Source organism: Rhamphochromis sp. 'chilingali', assembly GCF_963969265.1.
Source record: "Rhamphochromis sp. 'chilingali' genome assembly, chromosome: 7".
Classification (NCBI taxonomy): Eukaryota; Metazoa; Chordata; class Actinopteri; order Cichliformes; family Cichlidae; genus Rhamphochromis; species Rhamphochromis sp. 'chilingali'.
Window position 1 is genome coordinate 40,964,432 of NC_137934.1, and position 20,410 is coordinate 40,984,841.

Sequence of the window (20,410 nt, forward strand, 5' to 3'; positions counted from 1 at the left end):
AGTGAATTGGAACTTTGCCTATTGAGCATAGCGTGGGCAATATGCTCAACTGCTGCAACAACATATATGCATGACACACCTGTTGGCAAACAGAAAAGTCCCAAGTCCTACATCGGTGTGTGGGCTGCTTTGAGCTCATATAGATAGTCACCAAGACCAACATATTTTTAAGTAGAAACAACAGGCAGCCAAGCAGATTGTCAAACAGTATCAAATGTAGTGGCCGACAATGAAAGCTGCATTTTTGTGTTGTGTCGCCACGAGCTGTCCTGGCAGGATGCAGAGTTTATCAGGTAAAGTGAGATTACTGTTAGCATGATCATGTCTAAACCTGCGTCTTTTAGCAAACACAAGGGTGACAGTTTTTATTGTAATCCACACAATCTGTGCAAAATAACTTGAATCACACTATTAGGCTTCAGCTTTTCTTTATTTCAATAAATTAAGAACTCAATGTTTCAAGGATTGATTAGGGTCTGTGTGCCAGTTCACGTTCAAACACTTGCACTACGTGGGGTTTCCTGGCCAGCTGCCTGGCGGTTGTGCCGGACGCATCCTCAGAATCTTTGAGGCCGAGCTGCAGGAGCGTCCTGGCTGCGTCTGCGTGCTGCCCAATGCACGCCATGTGAAGAGCTGGGAGAAGAGAAACAGCAGTAAAAAACTGCTTCCTGTAACAACTGAGTTTTGGTGGTGACATTATCACCATATGACAATGAAAAGACAAACTAACTCTGTTCCTGTTTCCAAATCTGTTTCATTCACTGTGCCGACATATTTCCTGTAAATGAGTTTTATGAGAGCCAACAGACGACTCTCCCATTTCAGAAGCTTGGTGCTGTTTCTGTAACGCTGAAGATGTTACAGGTCACTATGGAGCACTGCGCTGATGAGTCTCTGCAGGTTCATTTTTCAGACTGAATGAATGCAAACGAGGGACGTGCACAGGTGTATGCAAAACACAGGAACAGATCTTTCTTTGTTTGATGTTAGTGACAAAAAGAGAAGTAAAGCCGTCACAGACGTTCACCCAATATTAACTGTGCAGCTTTCACGTTATTTCAAAGAGTCCAACCAAAGCTTAATGAAGCCTGTAAACTAAAAATGGTGGATTTTTTATGTTGGTTCACTTGCTGCAGCGGTGCATGGCGTGGAAAATGATGCTGCATCCCTATAACCTGCTCCAGTGCAAGATGTGTATGAGATAAGAAATCAGTAGGTACGAGATTACCGCCTACTGACCAATCAGTTCTCTGGAATATAGCACCATCATTCCTGGAACAGAACTCCGTGCACGGACAGTAGGAAGGTCTAAGGCTTCTTAAAGTCTTCCCTGATGAGCATCGATAAGAATCGTGGAATAAAATTACTCAGAAAAACAAAGCATTAATCTAAACATTCATTTCTGTCTGAATGACAGAGCTGCGACTCTGAGCCTTTATTCCTCACGACATCAAACAGGCAAAACCTTATTAATAAAGTGGAGCGACATGTCAAAGCTCACACACTCACACTGCTGCTTTCAGCTTGTATTGTGTTTAAACTGCTCATATGTTTCTATTATTTTCATTTGAAAGCAGCTGCCTGTGGACCTGTCTCTGTTTGCCATATGCTGCAAACATCGCCTCCTCCATGAAAACTTCACTCATCACCAGACTGACAAACGCAGTGTTCACGTAACCAGCTGACGTCCATCACTGTGTACCAAGTATCCTGACTGTTAGTGTGCGTGAAGCCAGAAAAGGTCACGTGTTATTTCCCCTCGTCACATGATCCGTATTATGTTTTCAACTGGCTGAACAAAAGCAGTATTTCAGCTGCAGAACACACAGCACACTGGACACTTCATGGATGGCATTGTTTGTTAGATAATCACAGATAATAATTATCTCTGATTAAGCTGCATGGTCAGAGAAAATAACTTTACATAAAGGCACTGAGAAGGTCATCCTACCAGTCCTCCCCTTCTTGTCCCGGGCATGAGGATCCGCTCCCAGTTCCACCAGTGTGTTTATAGTGGACGTGTGGCCCTCCTGAAAGAGATGCATGTCAGTGCGACTCGGAGAAGGATCTGTAGCCCGTGCTTTGCCTCGAGGCTTTTGTTCTCGTTATGTTCGGTATGTGAGTCTTGTATCAGCAGTCTGAGAAAACTGTTCATTCACTCTTCATGGCTACAATCACAGACGACATGAAACAGCCTCCAGTAATTCTTGTAATGAAGAGCACTTTTCTATCAGTAAGCACTGCTTTAGCTGCTGTTAGCTGCTGTTAGCTGCTGTTAGCTAACATTAAATATCAGTGAATCAAACATTGTTGGACACTTAGCAAATGACCTCTCATACAATGTGTAAATGTAATCAAACTGTTTATCAGAGAGAAAGTGGGATTTTTTTCACCCACGTCTAACATTAGCTTATCACCAGCTGTTGTTGTTTAGCCAGCTCATCTGGACTGCATCAGTGAAACTACGCCATAAAGGGGTCAAACTACAGGAAAAGTGCTGTTAGTTCATTGTGAAGACTGTCCTGTAATTATAAAATATGACATTTTTGTCAGTTCACAGAAAATGTCCTTTTGTAAAAGTTTGAACTGACTGCAGTAACGTTTTTCCACAGTTTTCCCACACAGTGGAAAAACGTTATTTAATTCGTACAGCATGACCGTCAGGCGTGGGGATGGGTCTTTATCAAAAGCTGGAAAACGAATGAAAATACAGTAAAAATAGATGCACTTCTGCACTTTTCCCAAAGCTGTGCAGGGGGCCGGATTAGAGTGTTTGCCGGGCCGATTCCGGCTCTCGGCCCACATGTTTGACACAAAGGTTTGGAAAGATAAATGTAATATTCCTGAAGGATGAAACTATTCCTCCTTCAAACCAGCAACCCGTGAATTTCAGCGTCACGCCTCGACATCCTCCGCTCCACCAGCTGAGCCATGACGAGGCTCTGCTGTTAGTAAATATTAACCACTCCACACAACAACACAGCAAAATACCTGAAACTTCTCAAGTCATCCCATCTTGGTCCCTTTCCTTACATTCCTACGCTTATTTATTTATCTTTCCCAACCATTCCGAAGCTTCCCACCAGACTGCTGAAGGAGACCAGAGGGAAATCCCTGACCTTGGCAGCGTAATGCAGGGCGGTGAGCTGGATGCTGGTCGCCCTCTGGTTCACCTCGACATTCAAGTCCTTCACCAGAAACCGCAGAGCCTCATCCTGGCCTGTGACGGCTACCTGGTGCACTGGCTGAGCCCCGAGTATGTCAGCAGCTGCTGCAGATGCCTGTGGCGCACACACACACACACACACACACACACACACACACACACACACACACACACAGGTCAGGTGGAGACACTACATATAACTACGTCAGTGCAGAAACATTACTGCAGGGGACTGCTTTCCTCCACCTGGTGCTCGTCTAAAAGAAGCCTGGCCACAGAGATGTGTCCATTCCTGATGGCGTCCATGAAAGGCGTGACTCCACAGCTGTCAGTGCTGTCAGGCATGTAGCCACATCTGGAAAAACACCAGTAAATGTAAGGATCAGTCAGACAAAGTTATCCGTGAGCTGCGAATCAGCATCAAGCAGGTGGAGCTACATTTGTGCCAAAAGAAGTCGCAGAAATTTAAGAGTGCAGAAATTTTCAGTGTCATAAAAAACAACTTAAATTTTATAACATCTATCTAACCTTTGACTTCTGCGTCACATTTAAATACATTTTTATACTGTGAATTTGTCATTTTAGGGCATTTTGAGTTGACATGGGCTATATATGTAAGAACTGCTGACAACTAAAGTCAGACAGCATCCAGAGTTGACTGGATTTGGCGTTAAATATGCAGCAGAATTAGTCTCCATGTAAAATTTCAACATACCTGTCCAGCAAGACCTTAACCACCTCCTCACATCCATGCATTGCTGGATGAACAGAGAAAGTGTAAGTTATATGATTTCCCCTCACGTCACATCTCCACATACTGTAAGTACAGACACCTGCGGTGTGTAGTGGCGTCCTGCGTGTCCTGCTCTCCGTCCTCCAGACGTCTGGTGCAACAAGGAGCAGGTGCTGTATGACCACAGGGTCTCCCTCTCTGCAGGCGATGTGGAAGGAGTTCCAGCCGTCCTTGTTTCTCAGTGCGGGGTCGGCACCGTGGCAAAGCAGCTCCTGGATCACGTCCAGGTTCCTCCGAGTGCACGCCATCATCAGCGGAGTCCTGAGAGCAGAGACACAAATCTCCTCTGACAAACAAACTTACTGCAATTGGTGGATATATTCGTACACTCTATGTAGAAGATCTGTCCCGTACTTACTGATAGAGCCACTAGGGGGCGTGGATAACCAGGCGAAATATGGAGTGAAGTTGGAAAGATAATGTGCTGCTGCTGTCCTACTGACCTGTTTTTATTTGTTTCCTGCGCTACAATCATGGAACATATTATACAACGTGTAATATCTTCACATTTTAAGAGTAGCTTATGAAAAAAATAATATTACAATTTCTTTCATGTTAATTTTAAACGACCATACTGAATACACCCCAAACGGAGCACACAGATACAGTCTGAGCACTGTAGAACAGTCAGTGTTTAACAGGGCTGGACTGTAAAGCCTGAATTTGAAATAATGTACATTTAATTGTAATAACGTATTGTATTGTCAGCTATTTTTACCAATAAGCCCCTTCGATTTCCAACTAGAAACACAAATTTATTGAAGTATATTAAAGAAAAGTAAAGCCGCTCCTTCAGATATAATTTAGCTAATATTACGCCATTTGTTTATAGTTGTACTGTTCTGTCGAGTTAAAAAAGGTAACTCCTTCGAGCCGGATTCGAACCAGCGACCTAAGGATGTCAGCATTCAGCCTCTACAGTCCTCCGCTCTACCAACTGAGCTATCGAAGGGCGGTAACCCCTCCCACAGCGAAGCCAGCTTTAAAGTGAACCCGGGAAAGATGGCGCTTACTTCTTCTTCCTCCTTCCTTTTGGAGTAGGGTTACAGTAATGTAGTAACACGTTAACAGGTTCTTTCTCACCAGTCAGCCTTCTTCAGACTGTCCACTTTGGCGCCTTCTTGGAGCAGGTAGCTAACACAGTCCTTGTGGCTCATGGAGGCTGCTTCGTGTAGCGGCCTCTTATAGTCGTTGTTGTACACCTCTACATCCAAGCCAACCCTCTTTATCAGGTACTTTACAATGTCCAGGTGTCCATGCCTTGCGGCGTAGTGCAGCAAGGTGTCTCCCGACTTGCCGAAGTGTTTGCCACTGACAGTTTGCGCCGCAGTCGAGCCGCCTAATGTTATGTGTTTCTCCAGCGCGGCCAACTGTCCGTCCTGAGTGAGCTTCACTAGCAGCTTCGAAGTGTTTTCATCCATGCTGGGTGGAAGTTAAATGCTGGAGCAGAAACTGGCCTACGGGCCAAAATAAGAACAGTTACTCTGAAGTGTTGAAGAACACACGCTGGCCTGTTTACCAGCGCGATTCCTGGTTGAGCTGCTTAAAATCACGTGGCCAACCATGACCTAACCCTGTACCTCTGAAACCAACATAAAGCACGCAAGTGTTTGGTTTTTTACGTACTTATAGCTTGATCAAAATTCTAAATATTATTATGAGCACTAATAGATTTTTTTTTTGCAATTTAAGATTAAAATGACCTGAATTATACAGTGTGTACATATTGCTACAATTTGATGAGAAACCTTTTATACAACAGTCAAAACAAGGTTAGAGCCGTCACTTGGATTAGGAAAGAAAGAGCATCATTGCCCTTATAGGAGGGCGTGGCCATGTGGATTGTGGGAGATGTAGTTGTTGTAGCAACGTGATATGGCTCTCTAAACTTTAGAGAGTTCACGTTGCAAATCACTTTGCTCTTTACATTAAAGACAATTTTGGTCGTTTAGACTCTAAATTGTCTTTAATGTAGTTAAATAATAAAGAAAATTTAGGTTAATAAATGATTACTGGAATAATGTTAACACATCTCATGAGGGTAATATCACAGACTTTCTTTTTCTCTCTGACAAAATACCAAAAGTGGATCAGATATTGCCGTCACTGGTCTTCTAAACGAGATAATCCAGCATCTGGCTAACAAGAAGAAGACCAACAAGACGAGTCACATCTGGAGGAAAAGGTGGGGGGAGAGAAAAGCGGGTGAGTCTCAGTCCTCAGAGGTTTTACAACACGGACCATCAGCTCCACGAATGGGACTAGCTGTAACCTCCACGCTGTTCTTGCTGGTGAGTGTGTTTCAAACATTTGACTTTGTACTGCACTTAAAAACAAAAGATGGCTGTCGTATCAAAGCAGCACTGACACACCTTCATGCTTTGCCATCTAAAGGAGCTTTTATTCCTCTTTTTTGTTCTACAGATAGTTTTATGTCTGTTATGGTTGCATGATGTTGTAATGTGTAAGGGTTTAAGTAAACCATAGAGCTTTTTGTCATTTTACACTAACGTGCTCTGCTTAAAGATTTCCATCTAAGCTTTTAACTTCAGCTCTCAGCGCTCGGTGAAAGCGTCTGTTTCAGTTACTTCTCTACATTAATGGCTCTTTGTGGACAGAGGACAAACACAAACTGTTTTCAGAGTGATGGTTTCTGCACTGCACCATCACAGATTCACACACCGTGAGGACTTTGTGCTGATGGTGAAAAAGTGGTTTTCTAAATCTAAGTATAATATCACGCACTTGTTAAACTATTGGTATAAACTGACACTGACAATGTGAAACTGCACTGAGATGCATTAAGAGGACATATTACATACAAGAATACTAAAGTGTAACTTCTGTAAATGATGAGTTGTTCAAATGCAGCCCAGCTGTTGGGCAGCTCTGCTCTTCCCAGCTAAAGCTAAGCAGTTCCAGATGTTTCTGAATTCTCTGAAGAGCAGCAAATAAACCAGAAACAAATGCAGGACACAAACTGCAAGTCCTGTTGTATTTCAGCTGACAGCAGCTCTGGTGAAAGGCTGCAGAGTAGGCGTCATTATGAGCTAATCAAGCTGCCATCCTCTCTGGGCAGATTTTACATTTTAAACTTAAAGCATAATTAATGGGGTGTTGGTAAGAATCCCTTATTTGTCTCATGAAAGGGGAGACTTCACCCCTCCGTTCACTGTGTGAGCATTTGTTGTATTTGTATAAAGGTTTGAGAGGCTGGTAGGCAAACACATGCCCCGATGCAGCCGGCACCAGAAAGGAAGGAAATACTTTGGACTCAGCCACGTGTCAGCCCTTGTCTCACTGAATCTGTGTCTGGTCACATCACTCTGCTTCATGTAAAGGTCTTTTTGTGTTACTTTTCACTGTAGCTTTTGTTCGAGCTTAGAAACAAACCTACTGGCTTAGGAATGATCGTGTACGTCACACTTCAGAGATACGAGCTTCCTTCCTGCTAGTGTTACGATTCCACTGTTATCATTCCTAATCCCAGTGTGATAGGATCCCCGACACCACACCGTGACAGAGCCTCCCCGTGTTTTACACATGCCTCTGGACACGCACTGCTGTACCTCTCCCCTAACCTCTTCCATACATACGGACAACAATTTGAATTGAGGCCGTTTCTAACGAGACTTTGACAAATGGTAGATGGATGGGCCGAAGCCCCAGATCCAGCCCTCAGGTCAGGCGTTTGCTGGATTTTACCCATGCTCTTCATTTGCTTCAAATAGTTTTTTAGGCCTGCCATTCATTTGTCGTCCACGTGTACACAGCATATGTCAGCTCTTTGGGAATCAGCTTGTTTATGTAAAATACTGCTTTATGCTTTTGGGCATTTTTTTGCAGATTCAACTAAAGAAATGGGAAAAGCTGTATGTTTTATGACAGGATGCCTTTTTTACACTTTAATAGTAAGTGTTGAGTGACTGGTCAAACAAAAGAAATATCCCTCCCAGTATGGTCAGGTACTGTCCTCAAAATGACTAAAAAGCAGCCAAAGACTGATGAGGAGTGCAGTGATGTTTAGAGGGAGGGCGAGATCGGATGCTGCGCTGCGGTGACTCCTAACGCGAGCAGCTGAGAGAGGAACACGTAAGGACTGATTGTTCTGCACAGACGGCCTCTCTGCTTTGTGTTCGTAGGGTTACAGCTGTACTCTGTCAGACTACCTCAGATTATTCACAGCTGTAGAAGACGCTGCTTCTAAACAGCAGTCATCAGGTTGTTTGACAGTAACACTCCCTGCACTGCAAACATATGAGAGCTGTCATCTTTAGAAATAAAAACACATTTCAGGGCTGTTAGCTGTGTTGGCAGGTTTCAGGGCTCCCCTCCCTGAGGGGCCAAATTACAAAATATTTCATCTTTTGCTCCTCAGAAGTGGCTTCATAGCTCTCTCCTTCTCTGTTCTGGGGTGTGTGCAGATGTCCCTGGAAGCAAATAGAAAACATGGCTCTCCTGAGAAAAAGTAAGTGTAACCAAAGTGTGATGCAAATGGATAAAGACTGATTCATGTCGTCCAGCAGTATTAGCTGACATGTAGCTGAGAAGTAACGTTAGCAGATTGTGTTGTCTGCATGTGCTTTGCATTCACGTCCACTGTGCATCCACTGGACAGCTGTTGCCAGTAAAGGTCCCCTTATTTTTCCCCAGGAAGAGGAAGCAGCCATGCACATGCACCAAATAGCTATGGAATGGGATAGACAGCAGGCTGTAACGACTTATTCCTGAACTGCATGCGGTTGTTAAAAAGTAAAAGCTGCATGTGTGCAAATTTCAGTAACTCCAGTGTTTTTCACACTGTTTTCTTTCTACAGAAAAGGCACATTTTCCACTTTACTCGCCTTCAGGAAATCCACCTTCTACTAGCCAAACCTTTAACACTTAACTCGACTGGTAACTGGATTCTCTCATACTGTGAGAGCAATCCTTAAGTGCTTTCACTAATCCGTGGTTCTAGGTAACGAGTCAGGATGCTGTGCAGACTCCAGTTAGCACTAGCTACAGTACCCGGACGGCTGCACAAAAACCAAAGTACGCTTGTGTTTGCAGACCCTCCTTCCTCTCTGGTGTGTCTCACAGCTGGAGGAAATACACAAAGCATTTTGAAAATGGACATGTTTTACTTTTTATAGTAACAGCTGATAATCACTTAATTATTTATGGGATGATTTATTCTCTGTCTTTGCTGTGCGACTGAGAATCACTGTACCATTGCTAGCATAAAGGTAGCCGTTACCTGCCTATTGTTGCAGCCAGCGTCTCTGTGAAGTCTTTTTTCTTTCTTTGGTTTAAAGCTTTCAGTCGCTTTAAGCCAACCTGAGCTAATGAACAGCAGACTGTTGTCTGGCTCAGCCATAAAGAGCCTCATTTTTATTTTTTATTATTCTTACTTGTACTTTGCTTTGACTGTGTTGGTGGAGGCTCAATCTGATGTCGCCGTGCTGATGTTCCTGGATCAACAAACTGATGTCGGTCCTGGTTCAACATCGATCACACTGTAGTGATGGAAACACCGTCACATCACTCAGCCCTAACCACAATCACATCCTGACCCTGACCTGTTTCCCTGAGTGGACAGCTATGATGTCACAACGGTGTGATTGGTCAGATCCAATGTTGATCCTGGACATCACCAACATGAGGATATCAGTTGATGGAGAGGAATAGAGAGGATCAGAGGGAGTTTCTGTCTCTGCTGATGTAGAGCGAGCATGTGATAGCGTGTCAAAGGAGGACATGTGAGGATGGTGCAGGATGTGCATGAGACACAGTGATGATGGGCAAGCTGACAGATGAGGTCAGGCACAAGTCTGTGGTTTATGATGTTCCTTCTAAACGTAGACAGCTCTTGTTGTTTTACGGCATCAATCTGCTTTGAGACAAACTTCTTTAGTTTTGCACTCAAACACTGAGCGATCGCGTTTCAGTCAATCGGATCCTGCTGGTGCTGCTGGTGCTGATGGTGTGCCTCCTCCTGCGCAGTACACTGCTCAGAGCCTCCACTCGGCCAAGACTCTCAGGTGCGTCAGCGTTGGTCTTCACTACTTAATCTGAGAAATACTCACTAATGTTCCAAATGTGAAATATGTTACTCTCCTTAAGTGAAAAGGATCCCACTGAAATTGAGCATAAACCAGTCTACACTCCTGATTCCTGACAGAGAACAGGAAAAGCCCCAAGAATGCAGGACAAGTTTCTCAGGAACACGCTGCAGAAGCGCATGATGTCGTGCCCGTCGTCATCTGTGCATCAGAGGAGCGCATGGGTGCCTCCATGGCAACCATCAACAGCATCATCAGCAACACAGACGCCAGTGTTTTCTTCTACGTTGTTACTCTTCGTGATGCTGTCAAACTCACGAGGTGCATCTTTGAACTACAAAAATATGAACCGCACTTTGTTCCAAATATGGAGATCAGTGGTTTTCTCCCAGTATTGTTGCCCAAAGTGAGTATTTCTCACCTAATCTTCCTTTTGTGTCACGTAGGAGGTACATAGAGAAGACAAAACTCAAAGGCATCCGCTACAAGATAGTGGAATTTAACCCGATGGTCCTTGTTGGAAAGGTGAAGCCAGATTCATCTCGACCCGATCTCTTACATCCCGTGAGTGCTGCATCCGTGCCATCAGCCAAACCAAGCACAGAGTTCCTGTCTCAAAGAAATAAAAAACTTTGTTTTGCAGCTCAACTTTGTGCGGTTTTACCTCCCTCTGCTCGACATCCTCCACTCGAGGGTTATATACTTAGATGATGACATCATCGTGCAGGGTACGCATGTCTACAGTCAGTCTAATAAAAGGATTCCATATTAAACCGAATGATTCAATAAGTGTTTAAATGATCTGTACACACATGTGTAATCTTCTACATTAGACACAACTGTGCTACCAAGGAGCGTCACACAGAGTTACTAAACGGCTGAATTCAGAGGTAGACCCTGACATGACCCAGTGAAGTCAAAGGAGCCCTTTATTGGCTCCTAGAGAACGAACTAAACCCAGAAGATCTCTAAATAAATACATCATTATTTGCCTTTACTCGGGTTCTGTTTGTTAATTATTAAAATGAGTTTTAGGATCTGAAGCATGAAAGTGTGACGAGTATCAGGATGGGGACAAATACAGCAGTCTGGTTGTGTTTCAGGTGACATCAGGGATCTGTTTAATATCAAGCTGAAGCCAGGACACGCGGCTGCTTTTGCCACAGACTGCGACCTTCCCTCCACACACGAGACGGTGCGCAGCATCGGGATGCAGGTGGATTTTTACGGCTTCTGTTATGATGTTAGACTTTTATGCCTCGTGTAAATCTCACATTAAAGAGGTTTTATTTGACATAGTAACATGTGGGAGGGATTCAGTCATTATTATTTGGTATTCTCTCCTCTGAGCTCGTCCCCTAGACAACCTACATGGGCTTCCTGGACTACAGGAAACAGGAAGTGAAAGACCTGGGCATCAACCCCAGCGACTGCTCTTTCAACCCTGGAGTCTTTGTGGCAGATATGAACGAGTGGAAGAAGCAGAAGGTCACCAAAGAGCTGGAGAAGTGGATGGAGGAGAATTTCAGGTAAACTCCTTAAACTAGTGTCATTTCCTAAATGTTACCAATATGAACAGTAGATTTGGTTTATGAAACTTTGATCTTATTTTACCTTGAAAGAGAGGTCAAAGGTCAAGCGCTACATATTTTAGATCTCTATACGGTACTGTCTATACGTCGACAATGCACAGCAAACCTGTAAGGATCACAGTTGTAAGTTATAAAGGCTTTGTGTCAGCTTTCAACCAATAAAACTTTATTAAGTTGACCCCGAAGAGCCACACGTCACTCCCTACATGACCTACCTGTCGTTACATCTGTCAGCTTACTAAAAGTGTGTTTGTGGATTTAAACCTTTTATTGCAGATGTTCCTACAGTTTTGCATATGAAGGCCAGTGTCTGGCATTTAGAGTGAAGCAGCTGTGATGGCGAGCGATATCCCACAGATATACTGTAAAAAGCCATTGAACCACTCGTAACTACAGTTAGCTAACTAGCCTCTGTATGTTGCAGCAGTGCTGTGGTTTGGGGTGAGATACGTACACAGAGCTGTTCCCTTTCAGTCAGTTCACTCGGTACAACACATAAGTACGGGATATCACGCCCTCGCGTGCCCTGGCTGAAGAAACCTTTATTCACATGTGATGACACGCGCACGCCCCGCCTGCACATATAGCCGCTGTCATCACAGTCGTCCCTCAGTTCTTACGCTCTTCACCTCGCGGAGAACACCTCTGCTGAGTTGGACTGCCCCTGTTGGTGTTAGCTAGGGCCGCCACAAACGATTATTTTGATAGTCGACTAATCAGATCATCATCCATTGGACGTACAACGTACAGCTTATTGCACCAGCAGCATCTGCTCTTATATAACTATCATTAGCTTACAGCTTTAAGTGTTTCAGGTGCTAACTAAAAATAAAGACAAGATGATAGTTTATTACATTTAAATGAAATCTGCAGATTGTTTCGGTGAAGTTTAATAAACTCCTTGCTATCTAAAATATAACAGGACACCGGAGTAAATTCTGGAGCATCTCACACTTCTGATAATCAGCTGTCTGCTTGACGTTTATTCAGCTGTGCAAAAACTATAACTTTAATCTCAGACAAACTGATTTACTCAGGAACAAATAAAATACTGAAAAAAGCCAAACAATAACATTTTAAGTTATCTAAGTGACTTATATATCATGTTTAACCTGAGTAGCCAAAGACGGCGGTGGGTTTGAAAACGATTTGCCGGGAGTCCGGTGTTCTCACGGCGCTAGTGAGCCTAGCCCCCGGCTAGCTATCGAGCTAGTGGGTAACAGACGTCTCCGAAAACGTCGGAGCGCTTTTGAAAATATGTGGTGTCCTGATAAACTGAGCAGATATTTGAGGTTTACACAGCTACATTCTCGCCTGAAAATATGTTAAAGGTTTATTTTGTGACCCAGAAAGAATAATAAGAGTAAAGTTAAAATCCGGCGTGCAGCTCGGATCTCAGCTGACCCTTCTCACCCTGGACACAGTCTGTTTGACCTGCTCCCCTCAGGCAGGAGGCTCCGGTCCATTCGCACCAGAACCTCTCGCCATAAGAACAGTTTCTTCCCCTCTGCTGTTGGACACATGAACAATAACCGTATGACTGTACCCACCACTAACACATGACCCTACGCTGTGTCACTGCATCATTCTATGTTTGGCACTGATCACCACCTGCACTCATGTATATATCTTTCAACGTAGCACTCTTAATTCTTATTCTCATGTATATATCTCATGCACATATCTTTCCACGTAGCACTTTTAATTCTTATCCCTACTTTTATTTTTTTCCATGTCTATTTAAGTGCTATTTATGACAGCATGTTTGCACTGAGGCACCGCAGCAATTTCCTAATGTTGTAAACCTGCTCAACATTTGGCAATAAACCCCATTCTGATTCTGATTCTGATTCTAAAACTAACTAGCTGCCGCCATTGTTGGAAACTGAGCTGGGCCGCGCTATGAATTCTGGGATAGGTTGGGCCACGAAGTATACACCCCACCCATCCTTCAAATCTGGGGAAATGAAGGGTCCATTTGTCGGAGTCTTTGAATTTGGACAGTCTTCGTCGTGTCGCTGTAACATAATCGGCCTACTAATGCGGGTACAGGAGGATTCCTGCGTCTTTTGTGATCTTTTGTGATCTTACAAAGCTTCAAACGACGCGTCGACTATTAAATTAGTCGTCGACGATTAGTCGACGTAATCGTGACTAGTCGACTAATCGTGGCAGCCCTAGTGTTAGTCTCCACCGTGCAGTTGGTGCGTAGGCTGCCCGCGGAGTGCTAATTTCAAGTTTTCCTGTGCAGCGTTTTGCTTTGCGTTTTTGAACTTTGGACTCCAAACCTAAGCGAGCAAAGCACAAATCTTCTGTTCGCCCCTGTCCTCAGGGATGTGGTTTCTCTTTGCACGACAGCGACCAGCACAATGCCTGCCCCGTCTGCCTGGGGATCGGCCACGCTAGGAGAGCATTGATGGAGCCCGAAGCCTGTGCGTTTTGTCGCCAGCTCCGGCGCTCGACCCTGGAAAGACGGGTGACGTTTGTGGAAAAAGTGCTGGGACGCTCCGCTGTCCCACCGCATGACCCTCTCCTTTCAGAGTCTGGAGCCCCGGCTTCGTCCGAGTCCGAGGACAAGGATTATCCGGTCGATGTCCCCGCAATTAGCTGGGCTGACCACATGGAATATGTTGACGGGTTAGTTGATGACGAGCCGGAACCATGCAGGAGCGCTGACGGACTTCTCTTTCCTCCCTGTTTCGCCGTGCTGCTGAGAAGCTGCAGGTGGACTGGCCCTCTCCTCCGCCAGCTCAGAGGCCGTCGCGGCTCGCGGGTTTTTTCCTCCCACCGGAGCCCGCAACAGCCAAAAACTGCCTTCCCATGTTCCCAGACTTTCTCTGCGGGCTAACAGCATCATAGGACAAACCTCTGTCTACCCGCGTCACTGTGCCCGGCTATGGACAGTACATGGAATTGGACTTAGCTAACCCACCCCCTATGAAGAAGAAGATTTATCGGGCTCAGGCCGGCACTGCTCACGCCATGAGCTCCGTCACCATGCTCCAGACGTACCGGGCGATGTGCCTGGTGGAGCTCGGATCGCTGGTTCCTGATGACAGCCCGCTGGCACCTCTTCTTAACGAGGTCAGAGTCACCACAGATCACATCCTCCGTGCTGCCGTTCGGGCTGTCGCTCGCTCCTCGCACCTTTGCAAAATGTGCCGAGGCAGCGCTAGCGCCCCTCAGAAAGAGAGGCATCCGCATCTTAGCCTACCTGGACGACTGGGCTCTCGTAGCTTGCTCCAGAGAGCAGGCGGAGACACAGCTGTCGCTGGTTCTGTCACACATTCAGACACTGGGGTTCTCTGTGAACGTTCAAAAGAGCTCGCTAATCCTGAGTCAGCAGATTTCTTTCCTCGGTTTGGAAATATGCTCGCTTTCCAGCCGCGCACGTTTGTCGGAGCACAGAGTGGCCGCGTTTCATCGCTGCCTCGCTCAGTTTCAGCTGGGACGCAGACTGCGTTTCCAGACCATATTAAGCTTGTTGGGCACGATGGCATCTATGATCACCGTAGTGCCGCTTGGACTGTTAAAAATGAGAGCGTTTCAACGCTGGACTCTCTCTCACCGTTTGTGTGCATCGCGTCAGCTCCGGAGGAGGCTGCAGGTAACCACGTCTTGCATGCTAGCTCTCTGTCCTTGGAGGGAGCCCGGGCTGCTGCATCAGGGCTCTCGGATTGGGAGGGTTTTGTTTCACAAGGTGGTGTCCACAGATGCTTCCCTAAGAGGGTGGGGAGCGCTGTGTGAGTGTGCATCAGTGAGAGGGATCTGGTCCGCACTTAGAGCTGTTAGCAGTGTTCTTAGCTCTAAAGCATTTCCGTCCAGTCCTGGAGGCCAGCATGTCTTAGTCAGGACGGACAATTCAACAGTGGTGTCTTACATAAACAGGCAGGGAGGAACACACTCTCCTCCCCTGTTGAAGCTGTCTCGCTCTCTGCTGTTATGGTGTTCATTTTCTGTATCTAAGAGCCACCCATGCCCCAGGCCACCTGAACCTGGGGCCGGACCTTCTCTCCAGGGGGTCCTCTGGTGAGAGAATGGAGGTTGCACCCTTTAATAGTGGCTCAGATCTGGGATCTATTTGGCAAGAGGCAAGGGGCAAATAGTGGTTCATCCGTGCCCGGATCTGTGGCGCCTTCATGCTTACCTGCTGAGAGGTTAAACTTGATTGCTAAGGGTTTGCCACCTAGTGTGATAGCGACAATTCAGAGCGCTAGGGCCTCATCTACTAGAGGCTTGTGCGCTTACAAATGGCGAGCCTTCGAGCGATGGTGCCAGGACCGCCACACTCTCCCATTTCAGTGTTTTGACATTCCCGCAGGAGCTGCTGGATAAGGGCCTTTCATTTTCAACAATTAAGGTTTATTCAGCAGCTATATCTGCTTGTCATATTGGCTTTGACGAGGTGACACCAGGTGCACATCCCCTCGCCATACGTTTTCTGAAAGGAGTTTGCCGGCTGAGGCCCGTGCTTAAGTCCAGTGTCCCTGCTTGGGACTTGTCTTTGGTGCTGGAGGACCTTTGTAGCCCCCCGTTTGAACCCACTGAGTCTGTGGATATGAAATTTCTTTCATATAAGACTGCATTACTTCTCGCTTTGGCTTCAGCAAAGCGAGTGGGTGACCTTCATGCGCTCTCTGTGCATCCCTCCTGCACACAGTTCTCTCCTGATGGCCACGAGGTCGTATTGCGTCCAAATGCTGCCTATTTTCCCAAGATCATGCCTGCGTCTTATAGCTCAGTGGAGTTTGAGTTGCTGAGCTTTTGCTCCCCTCCTTTTGCATCTGAGGAGCAGAGGAGGATGCATTCTCTTTGTCCAGTGCGTGTGCTACGCACCTACATTGAGCGCACTCAGAGTGTGCGTTTACGTGACCAGCTGTTTGTCTGCTTCGCTAATCCAAATAGAGGTAGAGCTCTGTCCAAGCAGAGGCTGTCCCACTGGATTATAGAAGCTATCTCACTGGCGTACGGCACCGGTGGTCTTGCTTTGCCCCAGGGGGTGAGAGCTCATTCCACCAGGGGGATGGCAACCTCATGGGCTCTTTTTAAAGGGGTGCCTGTAGCTGATATTTGTGCGGCAGCTAGTTGGGCATCACCGCACACTTTTGTGCGGTTTTATCGGTTGGACGTTACAGGCCCTTCGGTGGCTCATGCTGTCCTTTCTGCTGGGTCTACCACTCACTAAGGATGTGGTGGTCCGATTCCGGTTCGGTGACTGCTCTGTGGGGCCTGTATATATGTCCCATACTTATGTGTTGTACCGAGTGAATCGACTGAAAGGGAACGAATAGTTATGTCTATAACTTCTGTTCCCTGAAGAAGAGGAACGAGGTACAACACAAGGTGGCCCCACTGAGCAGTTTGGCTCGGTGAAGAGCGGCTATCGAACTGATGACTGTGATGACAGCGGCTATATGTGCAGGCGGGGCCGTGCGCGTGTCATCACACGCCATCTGCCTTAAAGGCGTGAATAAAGGTTTCTTCAGCCAGGACACGCGAGGGCGTGATATCCCGTACTTATGTGTTGTACCTCGTTCCTCTCCGGCTCCCAAAATTCTTCCCTACTTCATCCCAATTACAGAGTTCTTTCAGATGCGGTTGGCATGTCTGAATTATGCACAGAGTCCTTTTGCATGCGTGCTGTGACCGGCCAAAGCAACACTAAAAGAGTCGTCTCCTGAAGAGCCGGGGTGTGTCAGGAAACTGTGATTATCGTCTAGAGTTTTATCTTTTTATCTTTGTTTATGTGGTTTTCATTTGTTCATGTATTGTTTGTTATCAGTCACTTTTTCATTGATTAGGTTTAAGCACTAAAAAGTACTTTCCCCCACGAGCGTATTGATCCCATCAGCAGATGGGTGACGTAAACTGTTTTGTTCGGAGCCCTGCAGAGGTAGCTGATGGAGGCTCACTGGTGTATAACAAAAAAATCTCTTTCTTTTGTTTTCACTGGCCACTGCATCTGATTTTAAACCCTTCTCACCAACAGACAAAACATATACAGCAGTGCCATGGCAGGGGGCGTGGCAACCCCACCCATGCTAATCGTGTTTCATGACAAATACACGATACTGGACCCTCTGTGGCACGTCAGGCACCTGGGTAAGATTGCTCTCCACACACAGCTGGAATATTAGTGCCACCGTCAGCTCAGTTTCCAAAAAGCTTCGCTGTGTGTCCAGGCTGGAGTCCGGATGTCCATTACTCAGAGAACTTCCTCCAGGAGGCGCACCTGCTGCACTGGAATGGCCCGTTCAAACCCTGGAATTACCCTGCTGTGCATTTAGATCGCTGGGAGAAGTGGTTCATCCCAGACCCCTCTGGAAGGTTCTCTTTGGAACGTCCTGACGACGACAGCTGAGGTCCGTGGCTGCGGCACCAAGGAGCCGGTCAGAGGGTCACGTGACACACGCTTACAGTGACGGGGCGAAGGAGTAAATCCACGAATGTAACACTGAAACAGCGAGACACCAAACTGACCAATCTAAAGAACATAAGAGACTGAATGCTGTTGTGTGTTTGTGAAACGTGTCGCATTATAAAAACTGTATTTCAAACCTAACATTTAAGATTGTTTCTTATCTTTATATGTTTTCCATACTGCTTCATATATCTGTCATCGCTATCCTTAAGCTAACAATACAACTGTATAGTTTTCTACCCAGGATATATTACTGATTTCATTTAGTGTGCAGCTCCAGACAGTGATGGGCTGAGAGGCCCCAGGAGCCCTGAGGACTGTGAAAAGCTGGTTCAAATATAACGTCGTCTCGCGTGGCAGAGCCTGCGTCCGCTCTGTAACGACAGGCTGCGGTGGGCTCTTTTGCGCCCCCAGCAGGTCAGACAGTGCACATTTCATGTGAACTTGAACAGGCACACTCGTCGTTCCCAGACATGAAGCCAGTGACTCTGTTCATGCCTCTTTTCTCTCTCATCTGTGAGGCTGACCTTTCTGAGCGAACAGTCGTTACATTCATGCTTCCTCACACAGAACACGGCGGTCATTTAACTTGTGCTGTCAGATTTTCAATCGAACCAAACATCTACTAAGTCAATCACCATTTAGGTTTCCTTTTCTTAATTAGCCTTTTATAAAAGTGGCTCAGTGCAGATATAAATATATAACCTGCAATTTGTTAAAACCAGTCTTGCCAGGCACACTGGGTAGTTCATATGATGGCAACGGTAAAATGCGTGTTTGAAACTGCGACAAAGTTCACAGCAAGAAGTGGATGTAAGTAGAAGTCACAGTGGATTTCTGGGATGAGCACTTTCTATTGTTGTTATTACTCTTTAGTTTCATGTTGCACTCACTGCTTGGCTTGTTCAGCCCCACAAACTTCACGCGTGAGCAGAAGGCAGCCTGAAGTTTTCAGATTTGTGCCTTTCACAACATGAGCTCCCGTTACTGGTTCCAGCCACCAGAGGGCGTGATGCTCCTGGTAGTCTGTACTCGATGTGAAGCAGCGACTGTCACTGCTGCAGGTGACTGTTGGTAAGAGACACATGATTCCTCCTGAGAACAAAATAAAAAACAAACACACACCTGACCACCTCATTCTATTTAAATGAGTTTATTCTATTTACACAGCACCAGGTCACAACATCAGTCGCCTCAAGGTGCTTTATATTGTAAGGTAGACGCTTTGGCGACAGTGGGAAGGAAAAACTCCCTTTTAACTGGACTGGACTCATAACTCAGACGCCCTCTACAGGAAAGGGCAGAGCAGGCTGCTGTGGAGACTCAGGTCGTTTGGAGTGGAGGGCCCACTCCTGAAGACCTTCTATGACTCTGTGGTGGCCTCAGCCATCTTTTACGGTGTGGTCTGCTGGGGCAGCAGCATCTCTACCGGGGACAGGATGAGACTGAACAGGCTGATCAGAAGGTCCAGCTCTGTTCTAGGATGCCCTCTGGACTCAGTGGAGGTGGTGAGTGACAGGAGAACGGCGGCTAAGCTGTCATCCCTGATGGACAACGTCTCCCACCCCATGCAGGAGACTCTGACAGCACTGAGCAGCTCCTCCAGTGGCTGCTGCACCCACGGTGTGGGACGGAGAGATTTCACAGGTCTTTCCTCCCCACTGCTGTCAGACTCCACAACAAAGACTCCAACTGATCAAACTCATCCACACATGTGCAATAAGACTAAGTGCAATACTCTTTTCTGACAAAGTTGTATTTTTACTCAGTTGTATACAGCATTTGTATTCTATTTTTATCCTGCTGTATATTTTATTCTATTCTATTCTGTACAGTTGTGTTCTCTAATGTTTGCTATGTAACTTTGCACTGTCACTTTCTGCTGTTTCTGCTGATCTTATCTCATAAACCTCCGGCAGAGCCAGGCTCAGGGAGGGGCGGGGCCATCTGTCGGGACCGGAGAGAAGGAAGACGGGATAAAGACGTGCTGAGAAATTCACTGTTATGTTCTCTGTCCTTGAGCTGTCCGCCCTCACACACGTGGTCACTTTCCCCTAAAAATTGTTTAATCTGGTTCTCTTTATCTACTTGTAGGATCTGTGCAGGATCCACTGATGTGTAAGTTTCCAACTTTTCCTTCGGTGTTAAGCTTTGTCTGGTTTGTGTGTCCATTTATTTTTGTGTCCTCGCTGCAGCTCTGTCCGACTGCATCGTATAAGAAAAGCAGCAGACATGGACGCTTCAGGTCAGTACAGGCTTCACTTTGTAATGTCAGGGTGAGAATAGAAGAGCTGGATCACCTCTGACAGGATTCTCTGTAAAGAAGTGCAGAGACTTTGAGTACAGCCAGTGAGCAAAGCCAGAGAAGTCAGTGTATCTGAACCAGAAATCAAA

The 20,410-nt window shown here is 46.0% G+C and overlaps 2 protein-coding genes across 7 annotated transcripts; one reads left to right on the top strand and one right to left on the bottom strand.

The window, feature by feature from the left end:
- Window positions 1-118: 118 nt before the first annotated feature.
- Window positions 119-5,539, bottom strand: ankrd16 (ankyrin repeat domain 16). 2 transcript variants are annotated; one of them, XM_080886693.1, is made up of 7 exons: window positions 5,043-5,539; window positions 4,000-4,220; window positions 3,882-3,924; window positions 3,406-3,521; window positions 3,120-3,280; window positions 1,952-2,030; window positions 119-633 (listed from the first exon to the last, which is right to left on the bottom strand). In XM_080886693.1, the coding sequence occupies exons 1-7, from the start codon at window positions 5,378-5,380 to the stop codon at window positions 470-472; spliced, it is 1,122 nt and encodes a 373-aa protein (XP_080742819.1). In that variant the 5' UTR covers window positions 5,381-5,539; the 3' UTR covers window positions 119-469. The 2 variants fall into 2 exon arrangements, with proteins under 2 accessions (XP_080742819.1, XP_080742820.1); XM_080886694.1 differs by having other exon boundaries at window positions 393-633; window positions 3,120-3,281; window positions 3,413-3,521; window positions 5,043-5,533.
- Window positions 5,540-6,024: 485 nt separating this feature from the next.
- Window positions 6,025-19,973, top strand: glt8d2 (glycosyltransferase 8 domain containing 2). 5 transcript variants are annotated; one of them, XM_080886283.1, is made up of 10 exons: window positions 6,025-6,250; window positions 8,338-8,427; window positions 9,890-9,982; window positions 10,123-10,324; window positions 10,450-10,567; window positions 10,647-10,731; window positions 11,107-11,219; window positions 11,366-11,532; window positions 17,585-17,697; window positions 17,778-19,973. In XM_080886283.1, exons 2-10 carry the CDS (start codon window positions 8,409-8,411, stop codon window positions 17,954-17,956), a joined length of 1,089 nt encoding a protein of 362 aa, XP_080742409.1. In that variant the 5' UTR covers window positions 6,025-6,250; window positions 8,338-8,408; the 3' UTR covers window positions 17,957-19,973. The 5 variants fall into 5 exon arrangements, with proteins under 5 accessions (XP_080742409.1, XP_080742410.1, XP_080742413.1 ...); XM_080886284.1 differs by having other exon boundaries at window positions 8,384-8,427; XM_080886285.1 differs by lacking the exon at window positions 6,025-6,250 and adding an exon at window positions 7,286-7,300.
- The last annotated feature ends 437 nt before the right edge of the window (window positions 19,974-20,410 follow it).

What these genes read in the sequence shown, in the direction of transcription:
- ankrd16 (XM_080886693.1), bottom strand. Translation starts at nt 5,380, where the DNA reads ATGGATGAAAACACTTCGAAGCTGCTAGTGAAGCTCACTCAGGACGGA. An exon ending in GACGCCACTACACACCGCAG is followed by an intron (nt 3,925 to 3,999) that starts GTGTCTGTACTT and finishes CTGTTCATCCAG; the next exon opens with CAATGCATGGATGTGAGGAG. An exon ending in GTTAAGGTCTTGCTGGACAG is followed by an intron (nt 3,522 to 3,881) that starts GTATGTTGAAAT and finishes GTGTTTTTCCAG; the next exon opens with ATGTGGCTACATGCCTGACA.
- glt8d2 (XM_080886283.1), top strand. An exon ending in CACTCGGCCAAGACTCTCAG is followed by an intron (nt 9,983 to 10,122) that starts GTGCGTCAGCGT and finishes GATTCCTGACAG; the next exon opens with AGAACAGGAAAAGCCCCAAG. An exon ending in GATGCTGTCAAACTCACGAG is followed by an intron (nt 10,325 to 10,449) that starts GTGCATCTTTGA and finishes TGTGTCACGTAG; the next exon opens with GAGGTACATAGAGAAGACAA.